At 39.3% G+C, this 27,293-nt stretch overlaps 1 protein-coding gene across 5 annotated transcripts in view; it reads right to left on the bottom strand.

The window, feature by feature from the left end:
* Zasp66 (PDZ_signaling and DUF4749 domain-containing protein Zasp66) overlaps positions 1-27,293 on the bottom strand; it is a 66,938-nt gene that overhangs the window by 25,291 nt on the left and 14,354 nt on the right. For all 5 annotated transcript variants that reach the window (XM_022067343.2, XM_022067344.2, XM_022067341.2 and 2 more), the window contains one exon: positions 26,772-27,105. In XM_022067343.2, coding sequence (XP_021923035.2) covers positions 26,772-27,105 — 334 coding nt within the window. The remainder of the gene's footprint in view (positions 1-26,771; positions 27,106-27,293) is intronic.

A 27,293-nucleotide genomic window follows, 5' to 3' on the forward strand; every position in this document is an offset into this window, starting at 1 on the left:
TAGTCTGGTCGATGTTTACCAACGTTTCAGAGGTCATACTGCCTCCGTCATCAGAGTATGAAGATTTCTGTCTTCTGGGTTATTGCGCTGTGTAGTCTGGTCGATGTTAACCAACGTTTCAGAGGTCATACTGCCTCCGTCATCAGAGTATGAAGATTTCTGTCTTCTGGGTTGTTGCGCCGTGTAGTCTGGTCGATGTTTACCAACGTTTCAGAGGTCATACTGCCTCCGTCATCAGAGTATGAAGATTTCTGTCTTCTGGGTTGTTGCGCCGTGTAGTCTGGTCGATGTTTACCAACGTTTCAGAGGTCATACTGCCTCCGTCATCAGAGTATGAAGATTTCTGTCTTCTGGGTTATTGCCCTGTGTAGTCTGGTCGATGTTAACCAACGTTTCAGAGGTCATACTGCCTCCGTCATCAGAGTATGAAGATTTCTGTCTTCTGGGTTGTTGCGCCGTGTAGTCTGGTCGATGCTTACCAACGTTTCAGAGGTCATACTGCCTCCGTCATCAGAGTATGAAGATTTCTGTCTTCTGGGTTGTTGCGCTGTGTAGTCTGGTCGATGTTTACCAACGTTTCAGAGGTCATACTGCCTCCGTCATCAGAGTATGAAGATTTCTGTCTTCTGGGTTATTGCGCTGTGTAGTCTGGTCGATGTTAACCAACGTTTCAGAGGTCATACTGCCTCCGTCATCAGAGTATGAAGATTTCTATCTTCTGGGTTGTTGCGCTGTGTAGTCTGGTCGATGTTTACCAACGTTTCAGAGGTCATACTGCCTCCGTCATCAGAGTATGAAGATTTCTATCTTCTGGGTTGTTGCGCCGTGTAGTCTGGTCGATGTTTACCAACGTTTCAGAGGTCATACTGCCTCCGTCATCAGAGTATGAAGATTTCTGTCTTCTGGGTTATTGCGCTGTGTAGTCTGGTCGATGTTAACCAACGTTTCAGAGGTCATACTGCCTCCGTCATCAGAGTATGAAGATTTCTGTCTTCTGGGTTGTTGCGCCGTGTAGTCTGGTCGATGTTTACCAACGTTTCAGAGGTCATACTGCCTCCGTCATCAGAGTATGAAGATTTCTGTCTTCTGGGTTGTTGCGCCGTGTAGTCTGGTCGATGTTTACCAACGTTTCAGAGGTCATACTGCCTCCGTCATCAGAGTATGAAGATTTCTGTCTTCTGGGTTATTGCGCTGTGTAGTCTGGTCGATGTTAACCAACGTTTCAGAGGTCATACTGCCTCCGTCATCAGAGTATGAAGATTTCTGTCTTCTGGGTTGTTGCGCTGTGTAGTCTGGTCGATGCTTACCAACGTTTCAGAGGTCATACTGCCTCCGTCATCAGAGTATGAAGATTTCTATCTTCTGGGTTGTTGCGCCGTGTAGTCTGGTCGATGTTTACCAACGTTTCAGAGGTCATACTGCCTCCGTCATCAGAGTATGAAGATTTCTGTCTTCTGGGTTATTGCGCTGTGTAGTCTGGTCGATGTTAACCAACGTTTCAGAGGTCATACTGCCTCCGTCATCAGAGTATGAAGATTTCTGTCTTCTGGGTTATTGCGCTGTGTAGTCTGGTCGATGTTAACCAACGTTTCAGAGGTCATACTGCCTCCGTCATCAGAGTATGAAGATTTCTATCTTCTGGGTTGTTGCGCCGTGTAGTCTGGTCGATGTTTACCAACGTTTCAGAGGTCATACTGCCTCCGTCATCAGGGCGATGAATAACAACCCAGAAAACAACAATCTTTATGTTTTAAATTTTGTTTAGAGGCCCCGGTAATCAATCCCGTCTGGGTTCTCAGGATTGAATCTATAGCCAATGAAAATCATTTTACTGTAAACCCACTGGCAAAATAAGTAGAGGTCCTTCGAGAAAGAAGTGATGCAGAGACCAATTGTGACGGAAGAGATTCTACAAGCCAAAAAGTAACTAGTTCGTCAAGGCAAGGGAGCAGGTTATTGCGATATTTTAAGATTAGCCATTGCCATACACGTGGGTAGATTAAAGTTCTACTTCACAGCTTGTATTTAGGCAGTAACTTACACTTTATGTACGGAAGAATTAACCAATGACAAACAAACAATTCAATCTGCATTTGCATTTAACTGTGATTGTTTTAATCTTTTCAGAAGTGTGCAAAGTATATTTAAAGATTTAAAAAAAAATCATGATGTGTCTGATTATTCTGTTTGACTTAATTTGTAGTTTAATTGTTTTTGTTTTAAACCCCAGCGTTTCGGATGTTGATTCTGCTTCCGTCTTCAGTTGACAGGATGAAAGCCTGCTCTGTCGAGCTCCGTAGTCGAACTAATGACAATCTTGGCCCTACGTGGTCACACGTAAAGATGGAAATAAATCTAAATCAAATTGGGCAAATTAAAACACAGACAAACATAATGATTACACACACTGAGTCACACTATCGAGAGATTCTCCAAACTGTCAAAAAGTCCACCCCCAATAGTTAAATGACACTTTGCTTGTTCCGGTCAGAAATCAACGAGACCTGTGGGCGTCGAAATGTTAAAGAAATGTAAAATGTTCCAACACACATGAACTGCATATGATAACAGCAAACCACTCCCTCGAGTTCGTCATGCTAGGTAAAATGTAACCACATCCTTAAAATCAGTTGTCGAAACTTGGACGACGCCTATGGTTCAAATAATCAACTACAGCGTACTTTACGTTTCAATATAGGTTCAAATATTTGCAACATTGCCAGTTTGTAACATACGTAAACTTTGATAATTTAGCACACCACTTCCGAAATTCAATATGATTCTTTATTTTGGCGTGCTGATTCAACAGCCAATTACAAAGTCAGCACGAGAATATAAATATAGTACAGAAAACAATAAAAATATAACAACAAAAATAAATTAAATACATATAATTACCTAAGCACCTTCTAGTATCAAGGTGACTTCATAAGAAATGTTTTTTCCACATACCCAAACCTATTTTCCTATGATCCATTTTAATATCATACACCCATCTATGCCTAGTTCTTCTCAGTGCTCTCTTCCCGTCAGGATTTTCAACCAGAATGTTTCCCACATTTCTCATTTTACCTACGCACGCTACAGGTCCTGCCCAACCTATCCTCCTTGATTTGCCTATTAAGTGATATTTATTTATTTATTTATTATTATTTAGTGTTCTGTCTGACGACAGGTCCATATAAACAGGATCCTTTCATCCTTTACTCGGACTGGGACCTGTTCATATAAGTTCTTGGCAGATGATCCAGAAGTGGTTTGCCATTGCCTTCTTCTGTGTGTGAATGGAGTAATTGTTGGGATGCCACGGAGGAAAACTCCGTGTTGCCTAGACCACGGCCTTGCCCAACACAAGTTATAAATTCGGGCACCGCCGGGAATCGAACCCGAGACCCCAGGATTACAAGGCCAACCAGCGGTCTAACCGCTAGACCACCGTGGCGATATTAAGTGTTAAAGAGCATAAATTATAAAATCTAAATATTCTTCTAAGTATCCTGTTCTCTACATCTGCGTTCTTGTCTTAAATTAGGAGTCCTGGGTTCGTGATATATATGTTCCTGTGTGATAAGACGAGTTATAAATAAAATTTGTCGCAAGGGTTCTAGTTTTAAACGCAAGCGATGTTGGTTCAAGTATGACGTCATAAGTAGTTCAATTTTTGTGTTCTAATCTGTAACACTCTCCTCTCCACACCGTGGACTGCATCGTGTTTAAACTGCCTTCAGAAGGCGAGAGTTTATATTTAAATTCAACATGCCTATTATCTTCCCTTGAAAATGTCTTGCAACACGCGTGGGCGTTGTATATCGTGAGAATGCATTCCACCTGTGCTTCATTTCTGTCATGTAAACATACAAACCTGACCTTTGTGTTACATCTTTCACAAAAGACTCGGAAACATACGTCATTCAAAATGCATACTGCCATAATCTTTGCCCCCTGTAGCCGAGAAAAATAGCATTTGTCTTCATAAGTATACCTTCCATATAATCGTACGTAACAGTTAAATGTGGATTTAAAATTCTGAAGTTACGGGGTGCGATCGGAAAGTTTAAAGACTGCGTGTATAAAAACCCATACACTTATCTCAGGTATTAAATTCATCCATCACCCTCGAAGTAGTTCCCCTGGGAGTGAACACAACGATCCCAGCGCCGCTGCCAAGCCTGGAAGCATCCCTGGAAATCTTTCTTTGTCAGCCTGTCAAGCACCATCTGCGATTCTGCCTGAATCTCTTCTATCGTCTCAAATCTCCTTCCCTTAGCTGAATTTTCATCTTTGGGAAGAGGAAGAAGTCACACGGAGCTTAGAAAGGAAGTTGGGGTCGGTTCTTGCAAGATCTTTGAGCTCCTGACAAACGAGAAGTCAAGTCGATTCTGCTTCTGGTCCTCAGACAGGATGCGTCGCATGTGGAGTTCTTCCTTTAGAATCAGCTGACAGGTCCCATAGCCTATCCCAACAATGTCGCACAAGTCGTTGATGGTACGATGTCGATCTTCGTGAATGGCCTGCCGAATCTTCGTAACATTTTCGGGCGTTGTGCTCGAAGATGGTCGTCCAGAACGCTCGTCATCATCGACAGAGGTTCGGCCATTTTTAAAACGTGAATGCCACACAAACGTTTGTGCACGACCCATTGCGGACTCCCCAAATGCTTGCTTTAGCATTTCATAGGTTTCCGTAGCCGTTTTGACGAGTCTTTGGCAAAATTTGATGCACACGCCATTCCGAAATCGCAGGAGGGTCGGTGTAATGCACTACCAAAACGCCCGTAACTAAGAAACAAATGCTAATTCGATGATGCCGGCTGGCACACTGATTCACTATGAATGTAGGCTGCACCCCCTAGCGGCAGAAGCTCGTACTACATCCGGTTCACCCTCTATTGACACAGTCTTGAAACTTTCCAATCGCACCTCGTATGAAAAGTAAAGCGTAGATTTGAAATGATTTGTCACAAATCTTATCACACATAGAGATAAACCCTAGTGGAAGGGAAGTTCATGGATTATTTGAAAAAAACCTTTCAAACTTAAATTTGTTAAAGCCAGCAGTGCATGCTGTCATAAACGTTAGGTCGTGCGAAGATGTGTTATATTTTTAAAATGTCCCCTCCCCCAATAATCGAACCAAAATACTAATTTATTTTAAAAACAACGGTGATTATTATGATGATTATGATAATAATAATAAAACTGCTGTTTTTAAAATAAAAATCCCAATAACTTTTTATTTGTAAGACTTGAGGTTCTCACAGCGGTGAATATGAAGATTTCTGTCTTCTGGGTTATTGCGCTGTGTAGTCTGGTCGATGTTAACCAACGTTTCAGAGGTCATACTGCCTCCGTCATCAGGGCGATGAATATTACTTTATATTTACTTTTTATTTTATCTGATATCAAATAACTATTTGACAGCAAGAATATTTCAATTTTATGAATCACTTAACACAGGGATTTTGATTATCCTAGTTTCATTATCGATTAGTGTTAAGATTTCGATACATTAAACAAAATGGCCTACATCTGGAATGTTACGAAAGAGTGCAACGCGTACCTCTGCTTAAAATGGGACGGACCACGAGGCTGGGATGACGCGCCTTGCATATACAACGTAGAATATATTTTTAGTGGAACATTAAAGATTTCTGAAGGCACCATACATAACCACATGCTAGTGACTTCATCGTCTGTACTTCATGGTTATGTAGTTCGGTCTGAAAGCAGAAACATGACTAACTGAAGGAAGGGACGTTAATGTTCACGCATTTAAAGGGAAACAATTTCATTCAAACAGAGCAACTTGTTCTACATTTTATTTAGTGTTCTGTGTGACGACAGGTCCATATGAACAGGATCCTTCCATCCTTTTCTCGGACTGGGACCTGTTCATATACGTTCTTGGCAGATGATCCAGAAGTGGTTTGCCATTGCCTTCTTCTGTGTGTGAATGGAGTAATTGTTGGGATGCCACTGAGAAACCGGGGAAGCCCCCGAAGGAAAACTCCGGGTTCGATTCCCGGCGGTGCCCGAATTTATAACTTGTGTTGTTCAAGGCCGTGGTCTAGGCAACACGGAGTTTTCCTCCGGGAGCTTCTTCCCCGGTTTCTCCGTGTCATCCCAACAATTACTCCATTCACACACAGAAGAAGGCAATGGCAAACCACTTCTGGATCATCTGCCAAGAACGTATATGAACAGGTCCCAGTCCGAGAAAAGGATGGAAGGATCCTCTTCATATGGACCTGTCGTCAGACAGAACACTAAATAATAATAAGATGAGGTGGTCTAGCGGTTAGAACGCTGGCCTTGTAATCCTGGGGTCTTGGGTTCGATTCCCGGCGGTGCCCGAATTTATAACTTGTGTTGGGCAAGGCCGTGGTCTAGGCAACACGGAGTTTTCCTCCGGGGGCTTCCCCGGTTTCTCCGTGGCATCCCAACAATTACTCCATTCACACACAGAAGAAGGCAATGGCAAACCACTTCTGGATCATCTGCCAAGAACGTATATGAACAGGTCCCAGTCCGAGAAAAGGATGGAAGGATCCTGTTCATATGGACCTGTCGTCAGACAGAACACTAAATAAATAAATAACAGGCGTACAGGGGGCTGTGGCCCTCAGCGACGAGAACGGGGGGTATAGCGTACCACAACCACAAACTGCCCTGGTCTCTGCGTTCTCTAACTGGCCTAAATTCCGACGTTTCAGCGAAGTTATGATGATGGCAAGGTAAATTTGTCTCTGGACCTTAACGAAGCGGTATGTTCCGAAGACGTATGGGGCACTACAAGCCTCGGAAACTGAGCTATCAGCTTCACGCCCCGGCCACACTTACTCTTGGAAAATCTTTGTAGCTGTCATTATTTATTATTTTGAATTGCATTCAGTAACCATAACGATGCGTTCTGATTTTAAATTCGAGTACAATTTTGACTTAATGTAGACGAACGGCACTGGAAATAAATTTGAAACAGGTGCTAATTACATAACACAAATATCAATGTACGGTAATTCAGTGATCGTGTTAGAAGATGGCAATTTGCATTTCGTCACCGAAGCTTTGAGTGACGCTGTTCCGACATAAGTATGTCACGTGAAGGGTGTAGGGAATATGGAGTTGGAGGCGGGCCCCTCGGCCCGCGACAGTGCCCCGAGTCACAGGGGGCCCGTCTTCCGTCTTCGGACTGGCAGCTGTTCGTTGTCCTCCCTTGGACAGGCCCTGCGCTGTAGTTGGGGGCAACTCACGCGTTCAAGCTAAGCATTTCTTGAGATTGCTGGTCGATTCTGTTAGCGGAATTTTGGCGGCCTGTATTCTATTTATAATTCCCCGGCGTTCTGTTGGTAGAAGCTTTGAGTTTTGTACACACGCGCGTTTGTCGTCATGTCCCATATAAGACGCTCTCAGCGAACCCACCGGTTTTATATTACACACTAATTTTTTATATCAACGTAAAGGGATGATCGCTTGACGTACATCGGGGATGAAAGGCGCCTTATATTTACGTTTTTATGAATAGGATAAGGGTGTTAAAGCCACATCTGTAGGTTTCTGTGTATTTCAGCAGCTCAAACGGTCGAAACAGTTTTTTAAACAGAGTGTAGTTCACTGGATTTTCTCTTGAGTCCAGCAGAAATTCAAAATTCTTAATAGGCATTCTTTACAGCTATCCCTCGCCAACCTCGCTTCCATATTTGCGTAAATTTTTCCCAACAGCGATATTTTGTGTCAGGGAACACATTGGTGGATACCACACCAAGACATCCATAGCTGACGGGAAAAATATCTGCATTTTTAATAGCATCCGGAATCAGATTTATAGCCTCTAAATATTGCCACTGAAGTCAATCAATTTGCTATACTCTTTATAATATAATTTTGAACATGAATATGGCTGTCGGTTTGGTTATTTTTCAGTGTAGTCGAGTTGAAGTTTATCGACTTTTCAAAGGTCGTTGTTGTCTCCATCATGAGAACGATAATGCAGACAGCAATCACGTCTGAAACGTCCGTAAACTTCTATCAGACTATACGGAGAAATAATCCAGAAGACAGTCATCTTTATACTCATCGCAATGAGAACCTGACATCAAACTTAGACTTTTAAGAGTGACAACAGCGCCCTCTGTTCTCAGAAACCTCCGATTTCCCACAATGCCTTGGTCTCGCCAACAAAAGTTTCTTTTTCAGGAGCATAATTCTCGCGTTTGACGAGATTTCGATCTATCGAGTCCTTCAGTTGAGTAGCTTACATTTTTATTTTTTATTTAGTGTTCTGTCTGAGGACAGGTCCATATGAACAGGATCCTTCCATCCTTTTCTCGGACTGGGACCTGTTCATATACGTTCTTGGCAGATGATCCAGAAGTGGTTTGCCATTGCCTTCTTCTGTGTGTGAATGGAGTAATTGTTGGGATGCCACGGAGGAAAACTCCGTGTTGCCTAGACCACGGCCTTGCCCAACACAAGTTATAAATTCGGGCACCGCCGGGAATCGAACCCGAGACCCCAGGATTACAAGGCCAGCGTTCTAACCGTTAGACCACCGTGGCGGGTAGCTTACATGTCAACCAAAATTATGAAAATTTGGCTTCAGTGAACATGTGTCAATACATGTCTCGGTCTGGTTTGATTGCCACTCACCAACCAACCGCGTCTGGGGACTTTTCGATAGGGTAAAATTTTTGCGGTAGCTGAAATAGATCTATCCAGCTCGTTCAGTAAGTGAGTACAAAATATATTTCGTATCCAACAGTAATAATATTACTATGGCACTTAGCCATGAAAACTTCAATGGACGAAATACCAACCTACACAGCGTAAAATACTCAGCTCAGACAAATTAATTACTGGATATGTTGGGGGGCTGGGGGGGGGGGGGGTTGTTGACAGTGAAAATTATTTTCTGTGCTTGAATGTGGTCAAAGTTTCGTTCCAAGACTGTAGGCCGAATTATCTGTCATTCAATAACAGAAAAATAGCAAGGAGCATTGCAAATTCGCTAAGAAGGCAAGAAAATTCCTTTTTGATATTTTTTTTATTTTATATTCATAGTAAAGCAGTGAAGTGTAAGTTTATTCGGATTATAAAATCAGAGCCATGTTACTCTTTATGACGAAACATCGTTTAGAATTGAGCAGTTAATAGTCTCGGACTGCTATTTACAACAACGAATATGTACATCGTCTGAAACGAGGCTAAATATTATAATTTTATTTAAATATATTTAATATGATTAATAAATTTCTGCAATTCTCGAGAAATAAATAAACATGATTTTGATAGGGTGGGGGCTGAAGACGGGAAAATAATTGCACGGGTCGCAGGTTAAAACTTTAAATTATCTGTAATAATTTCCACTTGACAGAGAGATAAATCCTGTAAACAAGCAAACTAATTATTCTGTCTCCTATCCAATCGTTCATATTTCTCGAATGATAAGCTACCAGACCGTAATACAATTTACGAATTACAAGAACAGAATTTGATCTCAGACAGAGAAGTTAGCCAAGAAATGTTGCAATGAGAATTCTATGTAGAATTTTCTGCAAGAAGCAGACATGGCACATGCATTCTACTCTACTTGCTCTGTTTTTCAGGCAAACGCCATGACGGTATCTAAAATTAGGTCAGTATGGCTTCCTTCTCATATCTCCAGTTTCACAATCCATAGTAGCTCCAAAATACATATTTACACGTAACGTAGGTAAAAAAATATTACGCAACAATATTAGACAGTCCATTGATAAGACAATTGGATCAGTGATATCATCATAAAGATATTTTCAAAAATGCCTATAAAGTAGTCAATTATTTGAAAAGTTTCAGGTAATTAGGAAATATTTGTTCAAATGTTTCAAAACATATTATTCATAAAACACAAATAGTAGTGATTTCAGCAAACATAAATATAAGTCTTTTACCGTTTGGCAATGTTCATACACAGCAAGATTTTACTTTGTTTCGCATTTTATAAAAAAAAAGTTATAAAATAAAGCATGAGACACTACAAATACCATCCAAATAAGTCACACATTTTTCCACAAGACAATTATTTTATAATATATGATGTTAGAATACTAATAATAATTTACAGAAGATTCCCATTGGTTATGATACTACTATCAATAGAATAACAACCAATCACTAAGCAGTTCTTTACACAGATTTCAAATTTTTATCAGCGTTTTCAGTATTACACACATTCTACAGGATCATTTCACTCTGACGCAGAGAAAATTCTTTCAAACCGTCGACGACAAACACGTTACAGCCACCTTAATCATTCTTTGCTGTGTTGTATCAGACTGAAACTCGTTATTTTCTAGCTCGATTAAAAACAATACTACGCGTGTGTAACGGTAGAATCCCGCTGCTACACATCAGTGTTCTTCTAACACTTTCATGTGTGTCAATTGTTTTCAATTAATTTTCTGAATGCTGATAATGTACCTTCGTGAGATTTTATGTAACACTAAAATCCTTCAATATTAAGTAAGACTTGAGGTTCTCGCCCTGATGACGGAGGCAGTATGACCTCTGAAACGTTGGTTAACATCGACCAGACTACATAGCGCAACAACCCAGAAGACAGAAATCTTCATACTCTGATGACGGAGGCAGTATGACCTCTGAAACGTTGGTTAACATCTACCAGACTACACAGCGCAACAACCCAGAACACAGAAATCTTCATACTCTGATGACGGAGGCAGTATGACCTCTGAAACGTTGGTTAACATCTACCAGACTACACAGCTCAACAACCCAGAAGACAGAAATCTTCATACTCTGATGACGGAGGCAGTATGACCTCTGAAACGTTGGTTAACATCTACCAGACTACACAGCTCAACAACCCAGAAGACAGAAATCTTCATACTCTGATGACGGAGGCAGTATGACCTCTGAAACGTTGGTTAACATCTACCAGACTACACAGCGCAACAACCCAGAAGACAGAAATCTTCACCCTTCAATATTAAATTGGTCAGTTTATGAAACGACTATTTAGCAGAACCCTAATGTACTAGAAGTGTCTTTAGGACACTGATAGAAAAAAAACAGCTGTTAATATAAATCTAGGAGTTAGTATAAGCCTTTCTGATGTCACATTTTCCTTGCAACAGAATGCAGCTGATATATATTTAAATTTAGAAAATTCTCCTCACCCATAAGACGGCGGACTCGTCCTGATAGTAAGCTCTAGCAGCCATTGCCATCCTCCGTGCACCACAACCAACACTGAACTGCAGTAGCTCACACAGATATTACGTAAGAGGCTCCCGCCTTGCCAATCCATTTTCCCGTTCCCACATATTGCCAATGGCCATCTAAACCAGAGCTTCCAGAACTCTGTTAAAAGTTCTTCTCTGTTATCTGTTTGTTCATGTTTTTTTACTGATGATAACACTGAAGGTAAACTTGTCTTTTTAGGTCTACCTACCCGATAACTACGAACACGGAGGAACACTGAAAATTCAAATAAAAATTACAAAAAATATATATATATTATATTAAGGCGAATTTCGATCTACTATAAAAATTTCTGATTAGTCGTTGTCGTCAACCAATTTGTCGTCAAAAAATGACGTCATCAACAATGTCAAATATAAACTAACTCGGCATTGTTGTGGAACACAACAATGCCGAGTTTAGTGTCTTACTTAAGATTTTAAAACAAGTGTTTTAACCCTCCATTAGGGGGGTTTAGTTTAGTTTCTTACACAAGATTTTAAAACGCAACCCCCCCCCCGAAGGGAGTGAAAGTGGAACCACGGTTCCGGAGAATTAGACGTAAATACGTCTATACGGAAAGGAAGTTTATATATTGGCTTTATTCTAAATATTTTCTTTATACATGCTTTACAATTGAGATAAGTTTGATTAAGACATTGATTATTTAACTTGAATTAGTTACTTTTAAGATTAATCTGTGGTAGATGAATGTAATGTAAGGTAAGGTAATGTTTTATAGGTAACAACAATGCCGAGTAAACAGATGACGTTTCCTAAGTAACATAACAATGAAGTTACACTTTTTCGTAACACATTTTTGCCGAATAACACTGACCCTAAAATATAGACGTATTTACGTCAAAACATATACTGAATGTGTTGTTAGGCGTGAGGGGAAACGGTAATGAAGCCCAACACATTCACCCCTTATAAATTAAATCTGAGTTTGTAACCGCAAATTTGTCCATCCCCTATAACATTATATAATTGTACACCTTACGTTCAAATTAATTTAAATTGGTTCCTCAGTGAGATCATTAATCACACTTTATCAAAGTTTTGGCATCCTCATAAGACATCCAGTTAAGTCTTTGGTTCAAAGTCGCTACTACCAAAGATCATTCATCTTGAAATTCTCACAACTAATTTTCCTAAGCCACGTCATGATGCCACGCCCCCGTCTCCTTCTCTGTCTTCAAAATAGTCGGTCATCGGCTACTATTGGGTGCCACATGGGTCAACTGTACTTATAATCTCTATCTTCACGATATTAATTAGTCTGTTGGCCTCAGACAATCTGTAGTAGATCTAATTGTACAAGAACTGTGGTTAATTAAACAAATTACGAATGAGATGATAATGTTGCGTCATATTGTGTTAAATATATACTTGCTCAATTTTATCAGTCTAATCACAATAAAATATTATTATTAAATATTAAAATATTATTACAATTAACATTTAAATATTTAAATGTTAATTGTAATAATATTTTAATATTTAATAATAATATTTTATTGTGATTAGACTGATAAAATTGAGCAAATTACGAATGAAAAAACATATTAAACCAAGGATAGTATTTAAGGATGATGGTTGAATTTCGTTAAATATTTCTACAATTTGGCTCCAATACCATTAACTGCAGAGTTTACTGATGTTAACTGATGTACGGACCTCAGTCGAGGAGCTGATAATCTGTTCACAGAGCCGTGTTAACTGTCAGATTAACTTTAATCATGCATCAGTTTTCTCTGCAATTCTTTGTTTATTTTTTATATTATTTTATATAGTGTTCTGTCTGACGACAGGTCCATATGAACAGGATCCTTCCATCCTTTTCTCGGACTGGGACCTGTTCATATACGTTCTTGGCAGATGATCCAGAAGTGGTTTGCCATTCCCTTCTTCTGTGTGTGAATGGAGTAATTGTTGGGATGCCACGGAGGAAAACTCCGTGTTGCCTAGACCACGGCCTTGCCCAACACAAGTTATAAATTCGGGCACCGCCGGGAATCGAACCCGAGACCCCAGGATTACAAGGCCAGCGTTCTAACCGCTAGACCGCCGTGGTGGTGTTCAACGACACGTATTAACTCTTACATTTTAATAACATAACACTGTTGATTGATTTTCAGGTTAAAGTTTGTAAGTTAATATCTAATTAATGATCTAAAAACGGAGTTACATGATTTCATGTTCGTCTTCTGTAATGTCGATCCTAGGAGACAGCGAACACAACAGTTGTCCGTCCTAACTCCTGGTTCAAGAAATCGTCTGCTAGGATTCGATCTTTCTGATTGGGTACTGTATAAATGGACAGAGTCCCAAAGCTTTTGTAACTGATTTCGTAATTGGTTCAGTTTCGTAGATGAGATTATAACAGTACCTGATAAACCCCGAAAAACATTTTGCGTTTACCATAAAATTGATGGGCGTTTTCAACATTAAGCTTCCCGTCCATGACAAATTGTCTTCATTCGCAGTCAGATAGACAATTCGTAGTAGCGGGTTCGAATCCCGATCAAGGCGAGTTAAATGTCTGAGTTTCGATGTGATTTATCGTGTCGTGTAGATACAGTTCTTGCGATTAGCTGATCCCCCCTACAAGGACGCCTGAAAGAAGTATAAAGAGTAATAATATCATGATTAATTACGAATCTGAGCCTAATATCTGAAAACCGAAGAAGACACAGGAACAGCCTTCATTGGCGTCATCTTACTTTGGTTCTCATTGACTTCAATCGATTTTCCCGTCAAAAACATTCTCTTTAATTAGCAAATAACTTCGAATGACGATTTGCATCAAACGTTTACTATCTTTTGGTGTTGTTTGCCTTCTGACATACAGAAAACATTTCCCACTAAAAATAACATAGAAATATTTGAGTGAACTGTTGCATAAATAATTAATTTATATTAATTATCTGATCGAATTTCAAGAAAATCTGCCTAGCAATTCTCAAGTTTCTGCATACGGACGGACGGACAGACATTGCCAAGGAAATGAGAGAAACTTTGCAGAATTTATTCGCAAATGCACATAACACGATCAAATCAATTTTGAACGATCTTCATGTAATTACTAGGCAATGATTCAGAGATCAGTTTAGTATCATTCGGTTTTAATTTTATTCTTTAATGATCCTTGTCCAGACTGTAATTATTTATGTCATCAATGACTCGTATTCACGTAGAATTTATAACATTCTACAAAACAATCATCTGCTGAATGAGTAAGAATGAAAACATGGCGAAATTCAAGCTATGTTTTGTCCCAAACTACGTATAGAATATTTATACCAGTGAAAATTTTCGTAAATAATAAGTTTTAATTTTCGCCCATCAAATAATCGTACCGAATACTCAATAGATTGATCGAGTGTAACCGGCAGAACAGGATATATAATAAATTGAATAAAAAGTTAGTAATTTAAACCTAAACATTTTCTATTATACATGAAAGCACTGACATAAAGTATTCAGCTCAAATTCTTCCCAGAAGAATTTGGTAAATGCCTCCTTCTTACAATGAAATATAAACTGTAAGTGGCCTATCGATTCTTACATATCAGTATAATAACACAATTCAGAAGGTCCAAATCTTGATTCTGAGATTATCGTATTTTTCTCAGTCTCTCCAGGAATATGTCGGGATAAAGTAGGCCATGTCCGCTTGCTTGTACATCCTTTAGAATTAATTATTCAGTAATCATCCTATTATTCAACGCTGTACAGTCTGAGCCACTGAAAACCTTCATTAAGTAAACTATTACAGATAATATTGATGTAATCTAAAAATATTGGCCACGGTGGTCTAGCGGTTAGAACGCTGGCTTTGTAATCCTGGGGTCTAGGGTTCGATTCCCGGCGGTGCCCGAATTTATAACTTGTGTTGGGCAAGGCCGTGGTCTAGGCAACACGGAGTTTTCCTCCGTGGCATCCCAACAATTACTCCATTCACACACAGAAGAAGGCAATGGCAAACCACTTCTGGATCATCTGCCAAGAACGTATATGAACAGGTCCCAGTCCGAGAAGAGAAAAGGATGGAAGGATCCTGTTCATATGGACCTGTCGTCAGACAGAACACTAAATAAATGGTCATTTCAAGGGTTAATATAGCATCGTAATTGGCCATAAAATCACAAATGGGTGTCGTGCATCGGTGGTGATTGGATGACCCGAAATGTTTATGCATTAAAACATTAACCTCTGAGATAATGCGAATTGTTTATCTTTACAGTGATAATATAAAAAGCCTGTTTAAATTCAGAGAGATACTCAAAGTTATTGCGTCAAATTTAAGCTCCGAAAGAATCAATTTAGAATAGCTCTTGCCTTGCCCTGTCCTTGTGTAATGTCGCACCTTTATTTTTGGCAGGTGTTGGTAAATGCTTATTTCTCTTGGCCAACCAAAAACTGCGTCATTTACGCTTCCTTATTGCTACACATCATACTTTTGAATTTAGAACGTATTGTCGTGTGTCATGTTACTCAAATCGAAAGTGCTACAAGTCTTGACGTCAGCGAATATATAGCAGGCAGTGGAAACATGAGTGTTTGATGACAGTGAAATGTTATATCAAATATGCAAGTATTTACAAGGATCTTCTTAGAATAACTTAATATTTTAATATTGAAACTTTACTAAAATCGAACTTTGTTTCATATTGGCCAATAATTTCAGATCGCTTAAATTTATTACTTAAAAATGCAATGAAATACTGACTTAACAGATAATTATTGCAGATAAAATTTTAGAACAAAATGAAACATATATATTTATTTATTTACCGTAAGCTCATTTAAAAAATACATTTTAAAAACTTAAAATGGGATATCATAACACTGAGATCCTCAATATTTTATGGTTTCATGAAGCATTTTGTTTATATAAGTTTCTTCTCACTTCACTCTATGCAGAAGAATAAGCCTTTTAAAAAGCTAATAGTCGCTCAGCTGCTCAAAAAATTTCCCGCCTTTATCGAACCAGAAGTTTATATAAGATTAATCTTAGTATTATTCTCCTATCTGCCATTAGATGTCTTAAGTGAGCTCATTCTCTCAGACATTCTCCTTTATATGATGGTGCTAATTCTATTAGATGAAGTTTACATATAATAAAGTTCTTCGTTATGTAATTCTCTCCATACTTGTTTCATTTATAGATTGTATTATTACCTAAGCACCTCGTTTTAAGACATCCTTACTAGAATTGCTTACAAATACGAACATTAGCCTACACGCCTTACAACATTCACGCAGAACTCAGAATAACTTTCTGAGCTATATAACAAATTCTGAGTCAACAGGTTAGCTCAAATAATCCGATTTCAAGCCTCTAATAGTTCATGATTTCTCTGGTTTCATGAATTCTTTTCAGTCAACACACATAAAAATGCATTACAAGAAAAACAAAAATGAATCTAAATTCGCAGTCGAGCTCTTGGAGACCGTCTGTCCTGATTAAGGATTTCCTCAGTCCCTCCAGAGATAATACTTTAAATAAAAAAAAACATACATGAATGTATCGAAAACTCTGTCTTCAGAGATGAAATCTATGTTTCTTACGCTCTGGTGTCGAGTTTAATGTGATAAGAGAACATCGGACTTCGTATTTAACTACCACATTGCAAATGTGCGCCGTGGAACAGGGACCTGATCGTAAAATGGGCTCTTAAATGATTCTGTTCATCAGAAGTGTCACGTACCACCCAACTTCCTCAACACGCGAAATGGACCATTCTTTCTTGGCGTGGTGTTAACTTGTTTGCAATACTTCCCGTGATTGGCTAGTGGCCAGAATTCGAGATATTTCGGGGTACTCCACGAAACATCATACACCCACCCACCCACACGGTCTAATTGGAAATCTGCCCGTTCTTTTCGGACAGGCACATCGCAACAAATTTGCAGTCCCTGAGCCTCCTTAGAACTAAAAACCGACAGTTCCATTTTACATATTTTAAATTATGTAACCTTAAAAACGTCAACTGTTAGCTATGCTTGTCTTGCGTAAACATTTCCTTGTTTGTTTTTCGCAAGCTGCCAAGTTTAGTTTAAAAATTTCACGCACTTAAGTTTCTTGTACGTGTAGGCTGATACCTCAGCGTCATCTGTTAGGTCTGAAACGTAACACACAGCTATATATATACACGTGTGTGTTTTTTCTCTGCGGAGTAGACGGTACAAGGAACAGATTAACGATTTGATTTGACCTTCTGAATAATTCCGGGTGTTTACATTACAATATTTCCGCTGTTACCTATTACGGAGTCTCAGAGTTCGATGCCATCTAAGTCTTCGTATTGTCCAGTTCCCGCCAGTCCATGGTTTTTATTGCCAACATTACTACAGTAACAGAACTGCCAGATGGGAGAGGGAGAAACTAGTGCAACAGTTTGTGACACTGCGTTTATAATAGTTAGTCCGTTGCACCTGACTGATTTTAATGAGTTAATTACCCTGCAACCATAATAACATTTTTCTTCTGATAGTAATTCCACGACCGCCACGGTGGTCTAGCGGTTAGAACGCTGGCCTTGTAATCCTGGGGTCTCGGGTTCGATTCCCGGCGGTACCCGAATTTATAACTTGTGTTGGGCAAGGCCGTGGTCTAGGCAACACGGAGTTTTCCTCCGTGGCATCCCAACAATTACTCCATTCACACACAGAAGAAGGCAATGGCAAACCACTTCTGGATCATCTGCCAAGAACGTATATGAACAGGTCCCAGTCCGAGAAGAGAAAAGGATGAAAGGATCCTGTTCATATGGACCTGTCGTCACACAGAACACTAAATAATAATAATAAGATGAGGTGGTCTAGCGGTTAGAACGCTGGCCTTGTAATCCTGGGGGTCTCGGGTTCGATTCCCGGCGGTGCCCGAATTTATAACTTGTATTGGGCAAGGCCGTGGTCTAGGCAACACGGAGTTTTCCTCCGTGGCATCCCAACAATTACTCCATTCACACACAGAAGAAGGCAATGGCAAACCACTTCTGGATCTTTGTGTAGAGGAGGATACACCTTAATAAACAACTTTATATTGCAGCTTTGTCTAATAATCCGAAAGTCAAAGGTTTCGATTCCCAAGGTCAGAATCTGGCAGTTACAAATTTCATTTCATCCTATCTCATGCCAATTTGAACCAATTTTCTGTTTCAATGACACCAAATTATCAGTTCTGCATAGACTTCGGTAGATGATACAATTTTAACTTTATAAAAAAAAACAGCTCTAAATACGTGAGATGCTAAATAGTTATTTTACGACATTATATCAACTCCATACTTCATACTAAGGAAGCGAGGAATACTATGCTTGGTGAATGATTGAATATATATTCAAGATAATCGACGTTCGACCTAGGATCGAATATCGTGCGTCGACCAACAGAGAACAATATGACGTGATGATCAACCCATACCGAATACACATGCGGGCCTAGACATTCTGATGCATTCTAACTGTTCCCAGCAACTTTCACGAAGATCTTAACGCATTTTTCACAAAAAATAGAGATCTTTGTAATCGAAATTCAATCAATTCCCGCTGTTAATATCAATAAAACATGAACATAAATTTTAAACTTTTATTTTGGTCTTAATATTCCCCTGTTTCAATGTCTTTTATGACAAATTGATTGTTTAGATCAGTGGTAATCAACCTAGGGTACGCGTACCCCCGGGGGTACGCGAAGACATCTTAAGGGGTACGTGAAATTTAAAAAAATATTATTTTATGATAAGCACTGAATAATCAGGGCCAGATTTAATACATTATTTTGGATGTAATTTATTTAATTTATTTTAGATGTAGATTATATATTATATATAATTTTAATTATACACCAACAACTTTGGGGGTACAAAGTTGAAGAGAAATTATATTTGGGGGTACGCGAACAAAAAAAGGTTGAATACCACTGGTTTAGAGAACGGCGTAGTTTCAAGTAGAACAAGGACAGTCTAACCCAGAAACTCTGCAACCCAAAATACACATATATCGAAGGAGTTGCATACGCGATACGGAGTTCAATGCACTCGCTGTTTTGGGATGAAGCCAGTATCCCTTTATACACTTTTAAATATACTTTTTCTGCTTAATGAAAACCCATCAACATTTCATCGCTTACAAATTACATTCTATATGAGGTACGAAATTTTGGGAGAATTCCAAGATGTCGCTAGCATGTGGCTTTAGTGTTCTAATGAGGACACACCCTCGGAAGGGTCTGGTCAGAAAGCGTTATAATAAAATATGCTATAAAATTACATTTTTAAACAAGCAGAAATCTCTAGGTGACCGATCGGTGATGTATTTAACCTGGGGTACGCGAAGACATCTTCGGGGGCACGTAAAATTTAAAAATATATATATATTATTTTATGATAAACACTGAATAATCAGTAATGTAATTTATTTAATTTATTTTAGATGTAGATTATATACTATGTATAACCTGAATTATACACCAACAACTTTGGGGGTACAAAGTTGAAGAGAAATTATATCTGGGGGTACGCGAAGACATCTTAGGGGGTACGTGAAATTTAAAAAATATATATATATATTATTTTATGATAAACACTGAATAATCAGTAATGTAATTTATTTAATTTATTTTAGATGTAGATTATATATTATGTATAACTTGAATTATACACCAACAACTTTGGGGGTACAAAGTTGAAGAGAAATTATATCTGGGAGGGTTTTATTTTACCCCCGGGGGTACGCGAAGACATCTTAGGGGGCACGTGAAATTTAAAAAATATATATATTATTTTGTGATAAACACTGAATAATCAGTAATGTAATTTATTTAATTTATTTTAGATGTAGATTATATACTATTTATAACTTGAATTATATATCAACAACTTTGGGGGTACAAAGTTGAAGAGAAATTATATCTGGGGGGGGGGGTTATTTTACCCCCGGGGGTACGCGAAGACATCTTAGGGGGTACGTGAAATTTAAAAAAAATATATATTATTTTATGATAAATACTGAATAATCAGTAATGTAATTTATTTAATTTATTTTAGATGTAGATTATATACTATGTATAATTTGAATTATACACCAACAATTTTGGGGGTACAAAGTTGAAGAGAAATTATATCTGGGGATACGCGAACAAAAAAGGTTGAATACCACAGGAGCTTTTTATAATAAACTAGGTATTCACACGTTATAGTTATAAAAAGACAATATCTTATCTTTTGTAATTATAATTCACAAAACACGCACTGGTTCATCTTCGGTAGTAAAATTATTTCCTGGTGTGCTGTCATGTGCCTTTGACAAATTATAGCGTGTTGCTAGTAAGAAAAATTGTTGCGAATCGCTGGTATAGATCAGGAGTTTTCAATCCTCGGTTTGGAGATTAATTTTATGAACTTAGCAACACATAAAGCCACCAGTCAGGCCATGACCGTCGAATTCTCGTATCCACCGATAGATGGCAGCGGCATTCACATATTCTAACTGAAGGACTGCATGACAGATGGCAGTGAGGTAGTTACCCTATGGTTTATGGTGCGGCCAACAGTAAATGTCAAATTCTTGTTAATGTTATGCCGTGACTAAATGTTCCATTTGCTAAGGTTTCTTTCAACGGCTGCATGCTATTTTAAATTTGAACTGTTTGGCAAGCAATGGACAAATTAATGAAAAGTGGTAGTTTAAGAACAAGAAAACGAAAACCAGAGAATTCCCTTAAAAGAAAATACTACAGCGAATATTTACAAAATTGAAGTGCGCAATTTGTGGTTATGGTTCAAATGTGTCCACTCATTCTCGAGTTGAATCATTCAGATAGAAAAATAAACGAACATACAGACAGATATGGCTCGACCTGAATGCTCTCATTTTGTGTACATCAGGCAAATAAAACAAAAATATACTTCAATCAAATTTTAAAATTCTAATAGTTGCTTTTTGGTTTAATGTTACTAATAACGTGAGAACCGTTGCAGAAGACGCAAATATAAATTAATTATTTTCGATTTTGAAATAAGAATTCAGCGAATAGTATTGGAAACGGTCGTTTAAACTGCTTTGTATTGTGTAATTAATTAAATAATTAATTTGTGTTTTCTAAATTAAATATAAATATGTTAATTAAACCAACAGCTAGATAAATTGAGCTAATTAATTATTTTGGGGGTCAATGACTCCGGAACTCTTGACGCAATCATTTCATCCCTCGACCCAGATTACAGCCCCATAAATTAAAATATGAAACTGAAATTAGTATTCATTTTAAAAGAGTTTTGTCAGTCACAAAGATTTAGGAAATTGTAAAAAAAAATCGTTTAACGCCTTATATTCGTATCGACCGCCACGGTGGTCTAGCGGTTAGAACGCTGGCCTTGTAATCCTGGGGTCTCGGGTTCGATTCCCGGCGGTGCCCGAATTTATAACTTGTGTTGGGCAAGGCCGTGGTCTAGGCAACACGGAGTTTTCCTCCGTGGCATCCCAACAATTACTCCATTCACACACAGAAGAAGGCAATGGCAAACCACTTCTGGATCATCTGCCAAGAACGTATATGAACAGGTCCCAGTCCAAGAAAAGGATGGAAGGATCCTGTTCATATGGACCTGTCGTCAGACAGAACACTAAATAATAATAAGATGAGGTGGTCTAGCGGTTAGAACGCTGGCCTTGTAATCCTGGGGTCTCGGGTTCGATTCCCGGCGGTGCCCGAATTTATAACTTGTGTTGGGCAAGGCCGTGGTCTAGGCAACACGGAGTTTTCCTCCGTGACATCCCAACAATTACTCCATTCACACACAGAAGAAGGCAATGGCAAACCACTTCTGGATCATCTGCCAAGAACGTATATGAACAGGTCCCAGTCCGAGAAAAGGATGGAAGGATCCTGTTCATATGGACCTGTCGTCAGACAGAATACTAAATAAAATATAAATATTCGTATCGACTTTACTTCAAGTCCAGAGAAACGTTGGTCCAGAGGCGAAGTCCTGTCTCAAACAACCACAACATTTAAAACGCTGAAGATTCTTGAGCGAAACTCACAAGTGACATTTGGACACATTCTGCCCGTCATTGCTGTCCCCCGGTGTCCATTGAATTGGATGTTCAGAATTACTGTTGTCTTTGAGGCAAAGAAACAAATCCTCAACACCACGTTCAGTTATCCACTGGCACTCCGACATGGAATACAACCGCGTCCCATTCACAGCATTCTGCTCTCTAAACATTGTCGGACTGAAGAGGTTCGCTCAAGCCACAATCATGATGTTTTCCAGAGAAATGCTCGCTTCCTATCTCATCCGATACAACGTCAATGCTGACGAAAGTTTACCTAAATCTTCAGTTGATACAGGGTCGTTAAACAACAACCAGCATAATCCTTTAATATCCTATTATTCACTAACGAGGTTAAGGCCTAGATGACAGGAGTTGGATTCCCGGTAGAGTTACTTCTGAAGACTTGAATCCTTCTGCACAAATATTAGTTCTCGATTTGCCCGTTTAACTACTTCAAGGGTTTTGAAATTTAAAACATGGATGAATCAGGAATACTTTTGCTACGCGAACCGGATCGGACAATGTCTGACTCACCTGGAGTCACCTGCCCCATTGTGACTCACTGCGACCTCCTACTTCAGCAGTCACGCAGACGATTTTGAAAGACAACTTCCATGTGTTCAAAGTTAACAGAAACTCCTGCTCGATCTATGGGTCGGACTCCACGAGCAGTCTGGTCTTCGACGCGGACGACTCTGCAACTAGCCCGCCTTATTGAAACAGTCAACAGGAAGTTTGACGAAAGGTTTACCTGGATGTGGCTAAAGCCTTCTACATCTCGAGTGTCAGGATTAATGAACGTGCTTAAATGTTAACTTACCTTTTATTTACTGACTAAATAATTTTTACTCGTGATCGAGTGAATAATACTCAGAAGATTAATTTGTGAGCTACAGCGGATAATCACGTAAGAGTTCAGAGAAACTTGAAACACCGATTATCAATAAACGAGGACATGGCGTACTTGTCTTCATCCCTTAAGCAGACCTGCATTGCCACTCCTTTTTGGAAATGCCACGTGCATAACCACGTGACTGAGCTTGTAATTGTAAAATGATGCTGGTTCCATATCTCTCATTTTGAAATGCATATTTTGGATCATGTTAATTGCAAGTATCCAAACATCTGGATCGACCTAGCAACGCAGATATTCTGTTCTGGCGATCTTTGGAAGCTCGTGAAGGAGCAACGAATTTTTTACGCCGAAGACATTAGAAATAACCAATGGTTCGATAAGAATATAACCACTTCAGTAACAAAAGTTCAACGAAGTCGTGGGCGTCTTATCGATTCTCCAAACAATAGCCCACTCACACCCATTATCCTAAAAACACAAATACAATCTCACTTCATATCATTCTGATTCTAATTTTCATTCTAATTTGTCTCAAAGTTACAGTACTTTCGATACAAAACACAAGATCGTGTACAGAAATTTAAAAAACCCGGAGGATCTAGACATTTACGTGCATCAGACTTTGTCCTTAGTTTATATAACTAAATATCACGTAGTAAAATAATCCTTAATATGAAATTTTTGTCTACGATTACGTGTGTCGTATCATACTGGAAATTAGCACGGACTCAAGATCGAAGAGCCATCTTGTCCGCGGAAGGTTTCCTTCAGATTCATTCGATATACGAGGTGCGATCGGAAAGTTTCAAGACTGTGTCAATAGCGGGCCTTTAGGGGGTGCGGCCTACATTCATAGTGAATCAGTGTGCCAGCCGGCATCATCGAATTAGCATTTGTTTCTTAGTTACGGGCGTTTTGGTAGTGCATTACACCGACCCTCCTGCGATTTCGGAATGGCGTGTGCATCAAATTTTGCCAAAGACTCGCCAAAACGGCTACGGAAACCTATGAAATGCTAAAGCAAGCATTTGGGGAGTCCGCAATGGGTCGTGCACAAACTTTTGTGTGGCATTCACGTTTTAAAAATGGCCGAACCTCTGTCGATGATGACGAGCGTTCTGGACGACCATCTTCGAGCACAACGCCCGAAAATGTTACGAAGATTCGGCAGGCCATTCACGAAGATCGACATCGTACCATCAACGACTTGTGCGACATTGTTGGGATAGGCTGTGGGACCTGTCAGCTGATTCTAAAGGAAGAACTCCACATGCGACGCATCATGACAACGCGCCAGCGCACACCGCCCTCAAAGTTCGGCAGTTTTTGGCCTCAAACACCATGGCCGTCATCCCGCACCCTCCTTATTCGCCGTGTGACTTCTTCCTCTTCCAAAAGATGAAAATTCAGCTAAAGGGAAGGAGATTTGAGACGATAGAAGAGATTCAGGCAGAATCGCAGATGGTGCTTGACAGGCTGACAAAGAAAGATTTCCAGGGATGCTTCCAGGCTTGGCAGCGGCGCTGGGATCGTTGTGTTCACTCCCAGGGGAACTACTTCGAGGGTGATGGATGAATTTAATACCTGAGATAAGTGTACGGGTTTTTATACGCGCAGTCTCGAAACTTTCTGATCGCACCTCGTACAAATCTTACAGCGCCAAGTGCATAATTTAAAATTATTGAATGACGATGTCGTAAAATACGTCGAAATGTACAAGAAGAAGTTATTCAGTCAAGTGAAATCAAAAAAGTAACAGCAGACTTGTGAACTGCGTGATGTCACATCGCCTTTCAGGGCATCTGTCCCAAGGTGGCGGCTGGCATGTTATTTTGAAACGCACGTTACATAAGCTATCTTGTTGTTGTTGTTGTTGTTTACGTAGGATGTCACGCAATAAGAGAGTCGCTTTCTTCTTTGGCAGATTTAAAAGCTTCACGACTAGACAGAGGACACCAGCGGAGTAGCTAATGCACTGAATGAAAATTTGCCAAAGATTGAAGTATTTGGGAAATAAAGTAACAAATAAGAATTACATTTATGGTTACATTAACGGCAGATTAAATTCGGAAAATACTTTACTAACATTCAATTAAGAGTCTTTTATACAGGGGATGAAACTTTCTCTCTCATCCTAAACAGAAATCATCGACGGAATTTGTTTGAGAATGGAATAGACGAAGAATATTCCATAATGGGGATCTTCATAATTTGTATTCTACATCTGATATCAGACTATTAGAATGGTAGGACGGAAGGGGAGAATATATACGCAGGAATTAATTTAATAATTTTTCGTATTTTATTTACGTAATTACTCGATACAGTGTGACCTCGTTATACGCTCTATAAAGAAGAGAATTTCGTAACTGGCTTCGAATTATTATGATTATCATTATTATTAACTAAATTTAAGCACCAAGGAAACAGATAGCCAAGTCATATGCCCTGAAATCCTTCGTAAATTAGTGAATTTGATTGAATTATTCCCTACGGTGGGAATTGTAACACCCGGTATAATGTTTCACACTCTGGTTCACTGGTATTTGCTTGAATTAACTGGCTTCTAGCACAGTCTGAACAGAGGAGCCGAGATTAGAAAGTAAGTAGGTGACGTACCTCTGATACGATCTGCTGTTACTAATAAACCTCTTCTAAATGACTCTGGTTTGAAACTTGTAAGCTCATGAGTTGCAGACGCCTACCGCATTTGACGGTGCATCGGGTGTTACGAAAACATTTGAGTCTGTATGTTAGTTGCCAAGTGATGCAAGAAATTGTGCCAGACGATATCGTAACTCGTAAGGAATTTGCAGTGACCATGTTTGAGAAATTTGATGAAGACAACGGATTCCTGATGAAAGTCGTGTTCTCTGACGAGGTTACATTCCACGTCTCAGGGAACGTAAACAAATAGAACTTAAGCATCTGGAGATCAGAACACGCTCGTACTATAATAGAGCACGTTAGAGAGTCTTAGAATTACAGGATATCACACCTGTAATTTTTCCTTAGGAGATACGTAAAAGACTGCGTATTGAACTCCGGTGGATGGTATCAACCATTTGAAGGACTAAACTGTAGCTAATTTTACAGTAGTTGACGTTGATATGCTGTAACGTGCATGGATGGGGCTTGAATATAGTTTGGACATTGTACGTGTGACAAATAGTGTTCATATTGAAAGCGTGTAGTGTTCAGAACAAACTTTAAAGAGTCTCTCTCGCAGATGACTCTCAAAAAGTGTGTCTATGTCTTTTCACAAAGATTATAATCACGACTAAAGTTATAAAGTTGATTTATACACACCCTGTATTATTTCGTAAACACAGCGCAGATTTAAGGGCTCCTACAGTAATCTTCGAAGACGTGGTGTGTTATAAATTTATATGTTTGCACGTTTCTGAACTCTTATAACGGTTTAAAAATATTTTTCTATTAGAAGTGTGATTTACAAAAAAATTTATGATTTGAGATTTTCAGGGCGGTGAGTATGAAGATGGCTCTCCAAGACAGCCGTCCAAGAACTGATATTTTCGCGCCAGTGTAGATCTACACGTCTCCTTCATATGTCAATTAATGATAATGAAATAATTTATTTTTACCTGATTTGTGATAGAGCTGAGTTCCTCTTCGTGTTCGTCAAATGCGCTGGTTTCAACAGGACGGAACTGAACGTGAGGCTTTGCATTCTGCTGGAAACTGAACTCCTGAGAAGAAGGCAGAGGCGGTGGGAAGACAATCGGGGACGGTGCCCTGTTCAGCGACTTCGACCCTGGAATCGGAGACCCCAGGGTTGGCGCTGGCGAGTTCACGAATGGCTTGGGGGAGTCGGCGGTGTAAAAAGATGCAGAATTAAAAGGAGTAGGGACTCCTCCTGCCACCGGTGGTTTGACAGGCGTCGCAGCTACTGGTCGGATACCTGCAGCGTTTGATTCTCTGGAATAACGAATGCAGACACTCACATCGGATTTCTTTTTAAAAAAATTTCACATACTTTTAACACGTGTCACTTACAAACACGTGTACTCATATAACTAATTGTTTATTGAGTTACAATCGCATTCCGGTAACCGGATATCCTGTCTATGATCTATTTTCGTGATTTTTCTCAAGCCACCTAAGAA

The sequence above is a fragment of the Zootermopsis nevadensis genome, unplaced genomic scaffold, assembly GCF_977971745.1.
Source record: "Zootermopsis nevadensis isolate Lab colony 2312 unplaced genomic scaffold, Znev_1.0 Znev_ptg000011l, whole genome shotgun sequence".
NCBI lineage: Eukaryota > Metazoa > Arthropoda > Insecta > Blattodea > Termopsidae > Zootermopsis > Zootermopsis nevadensis.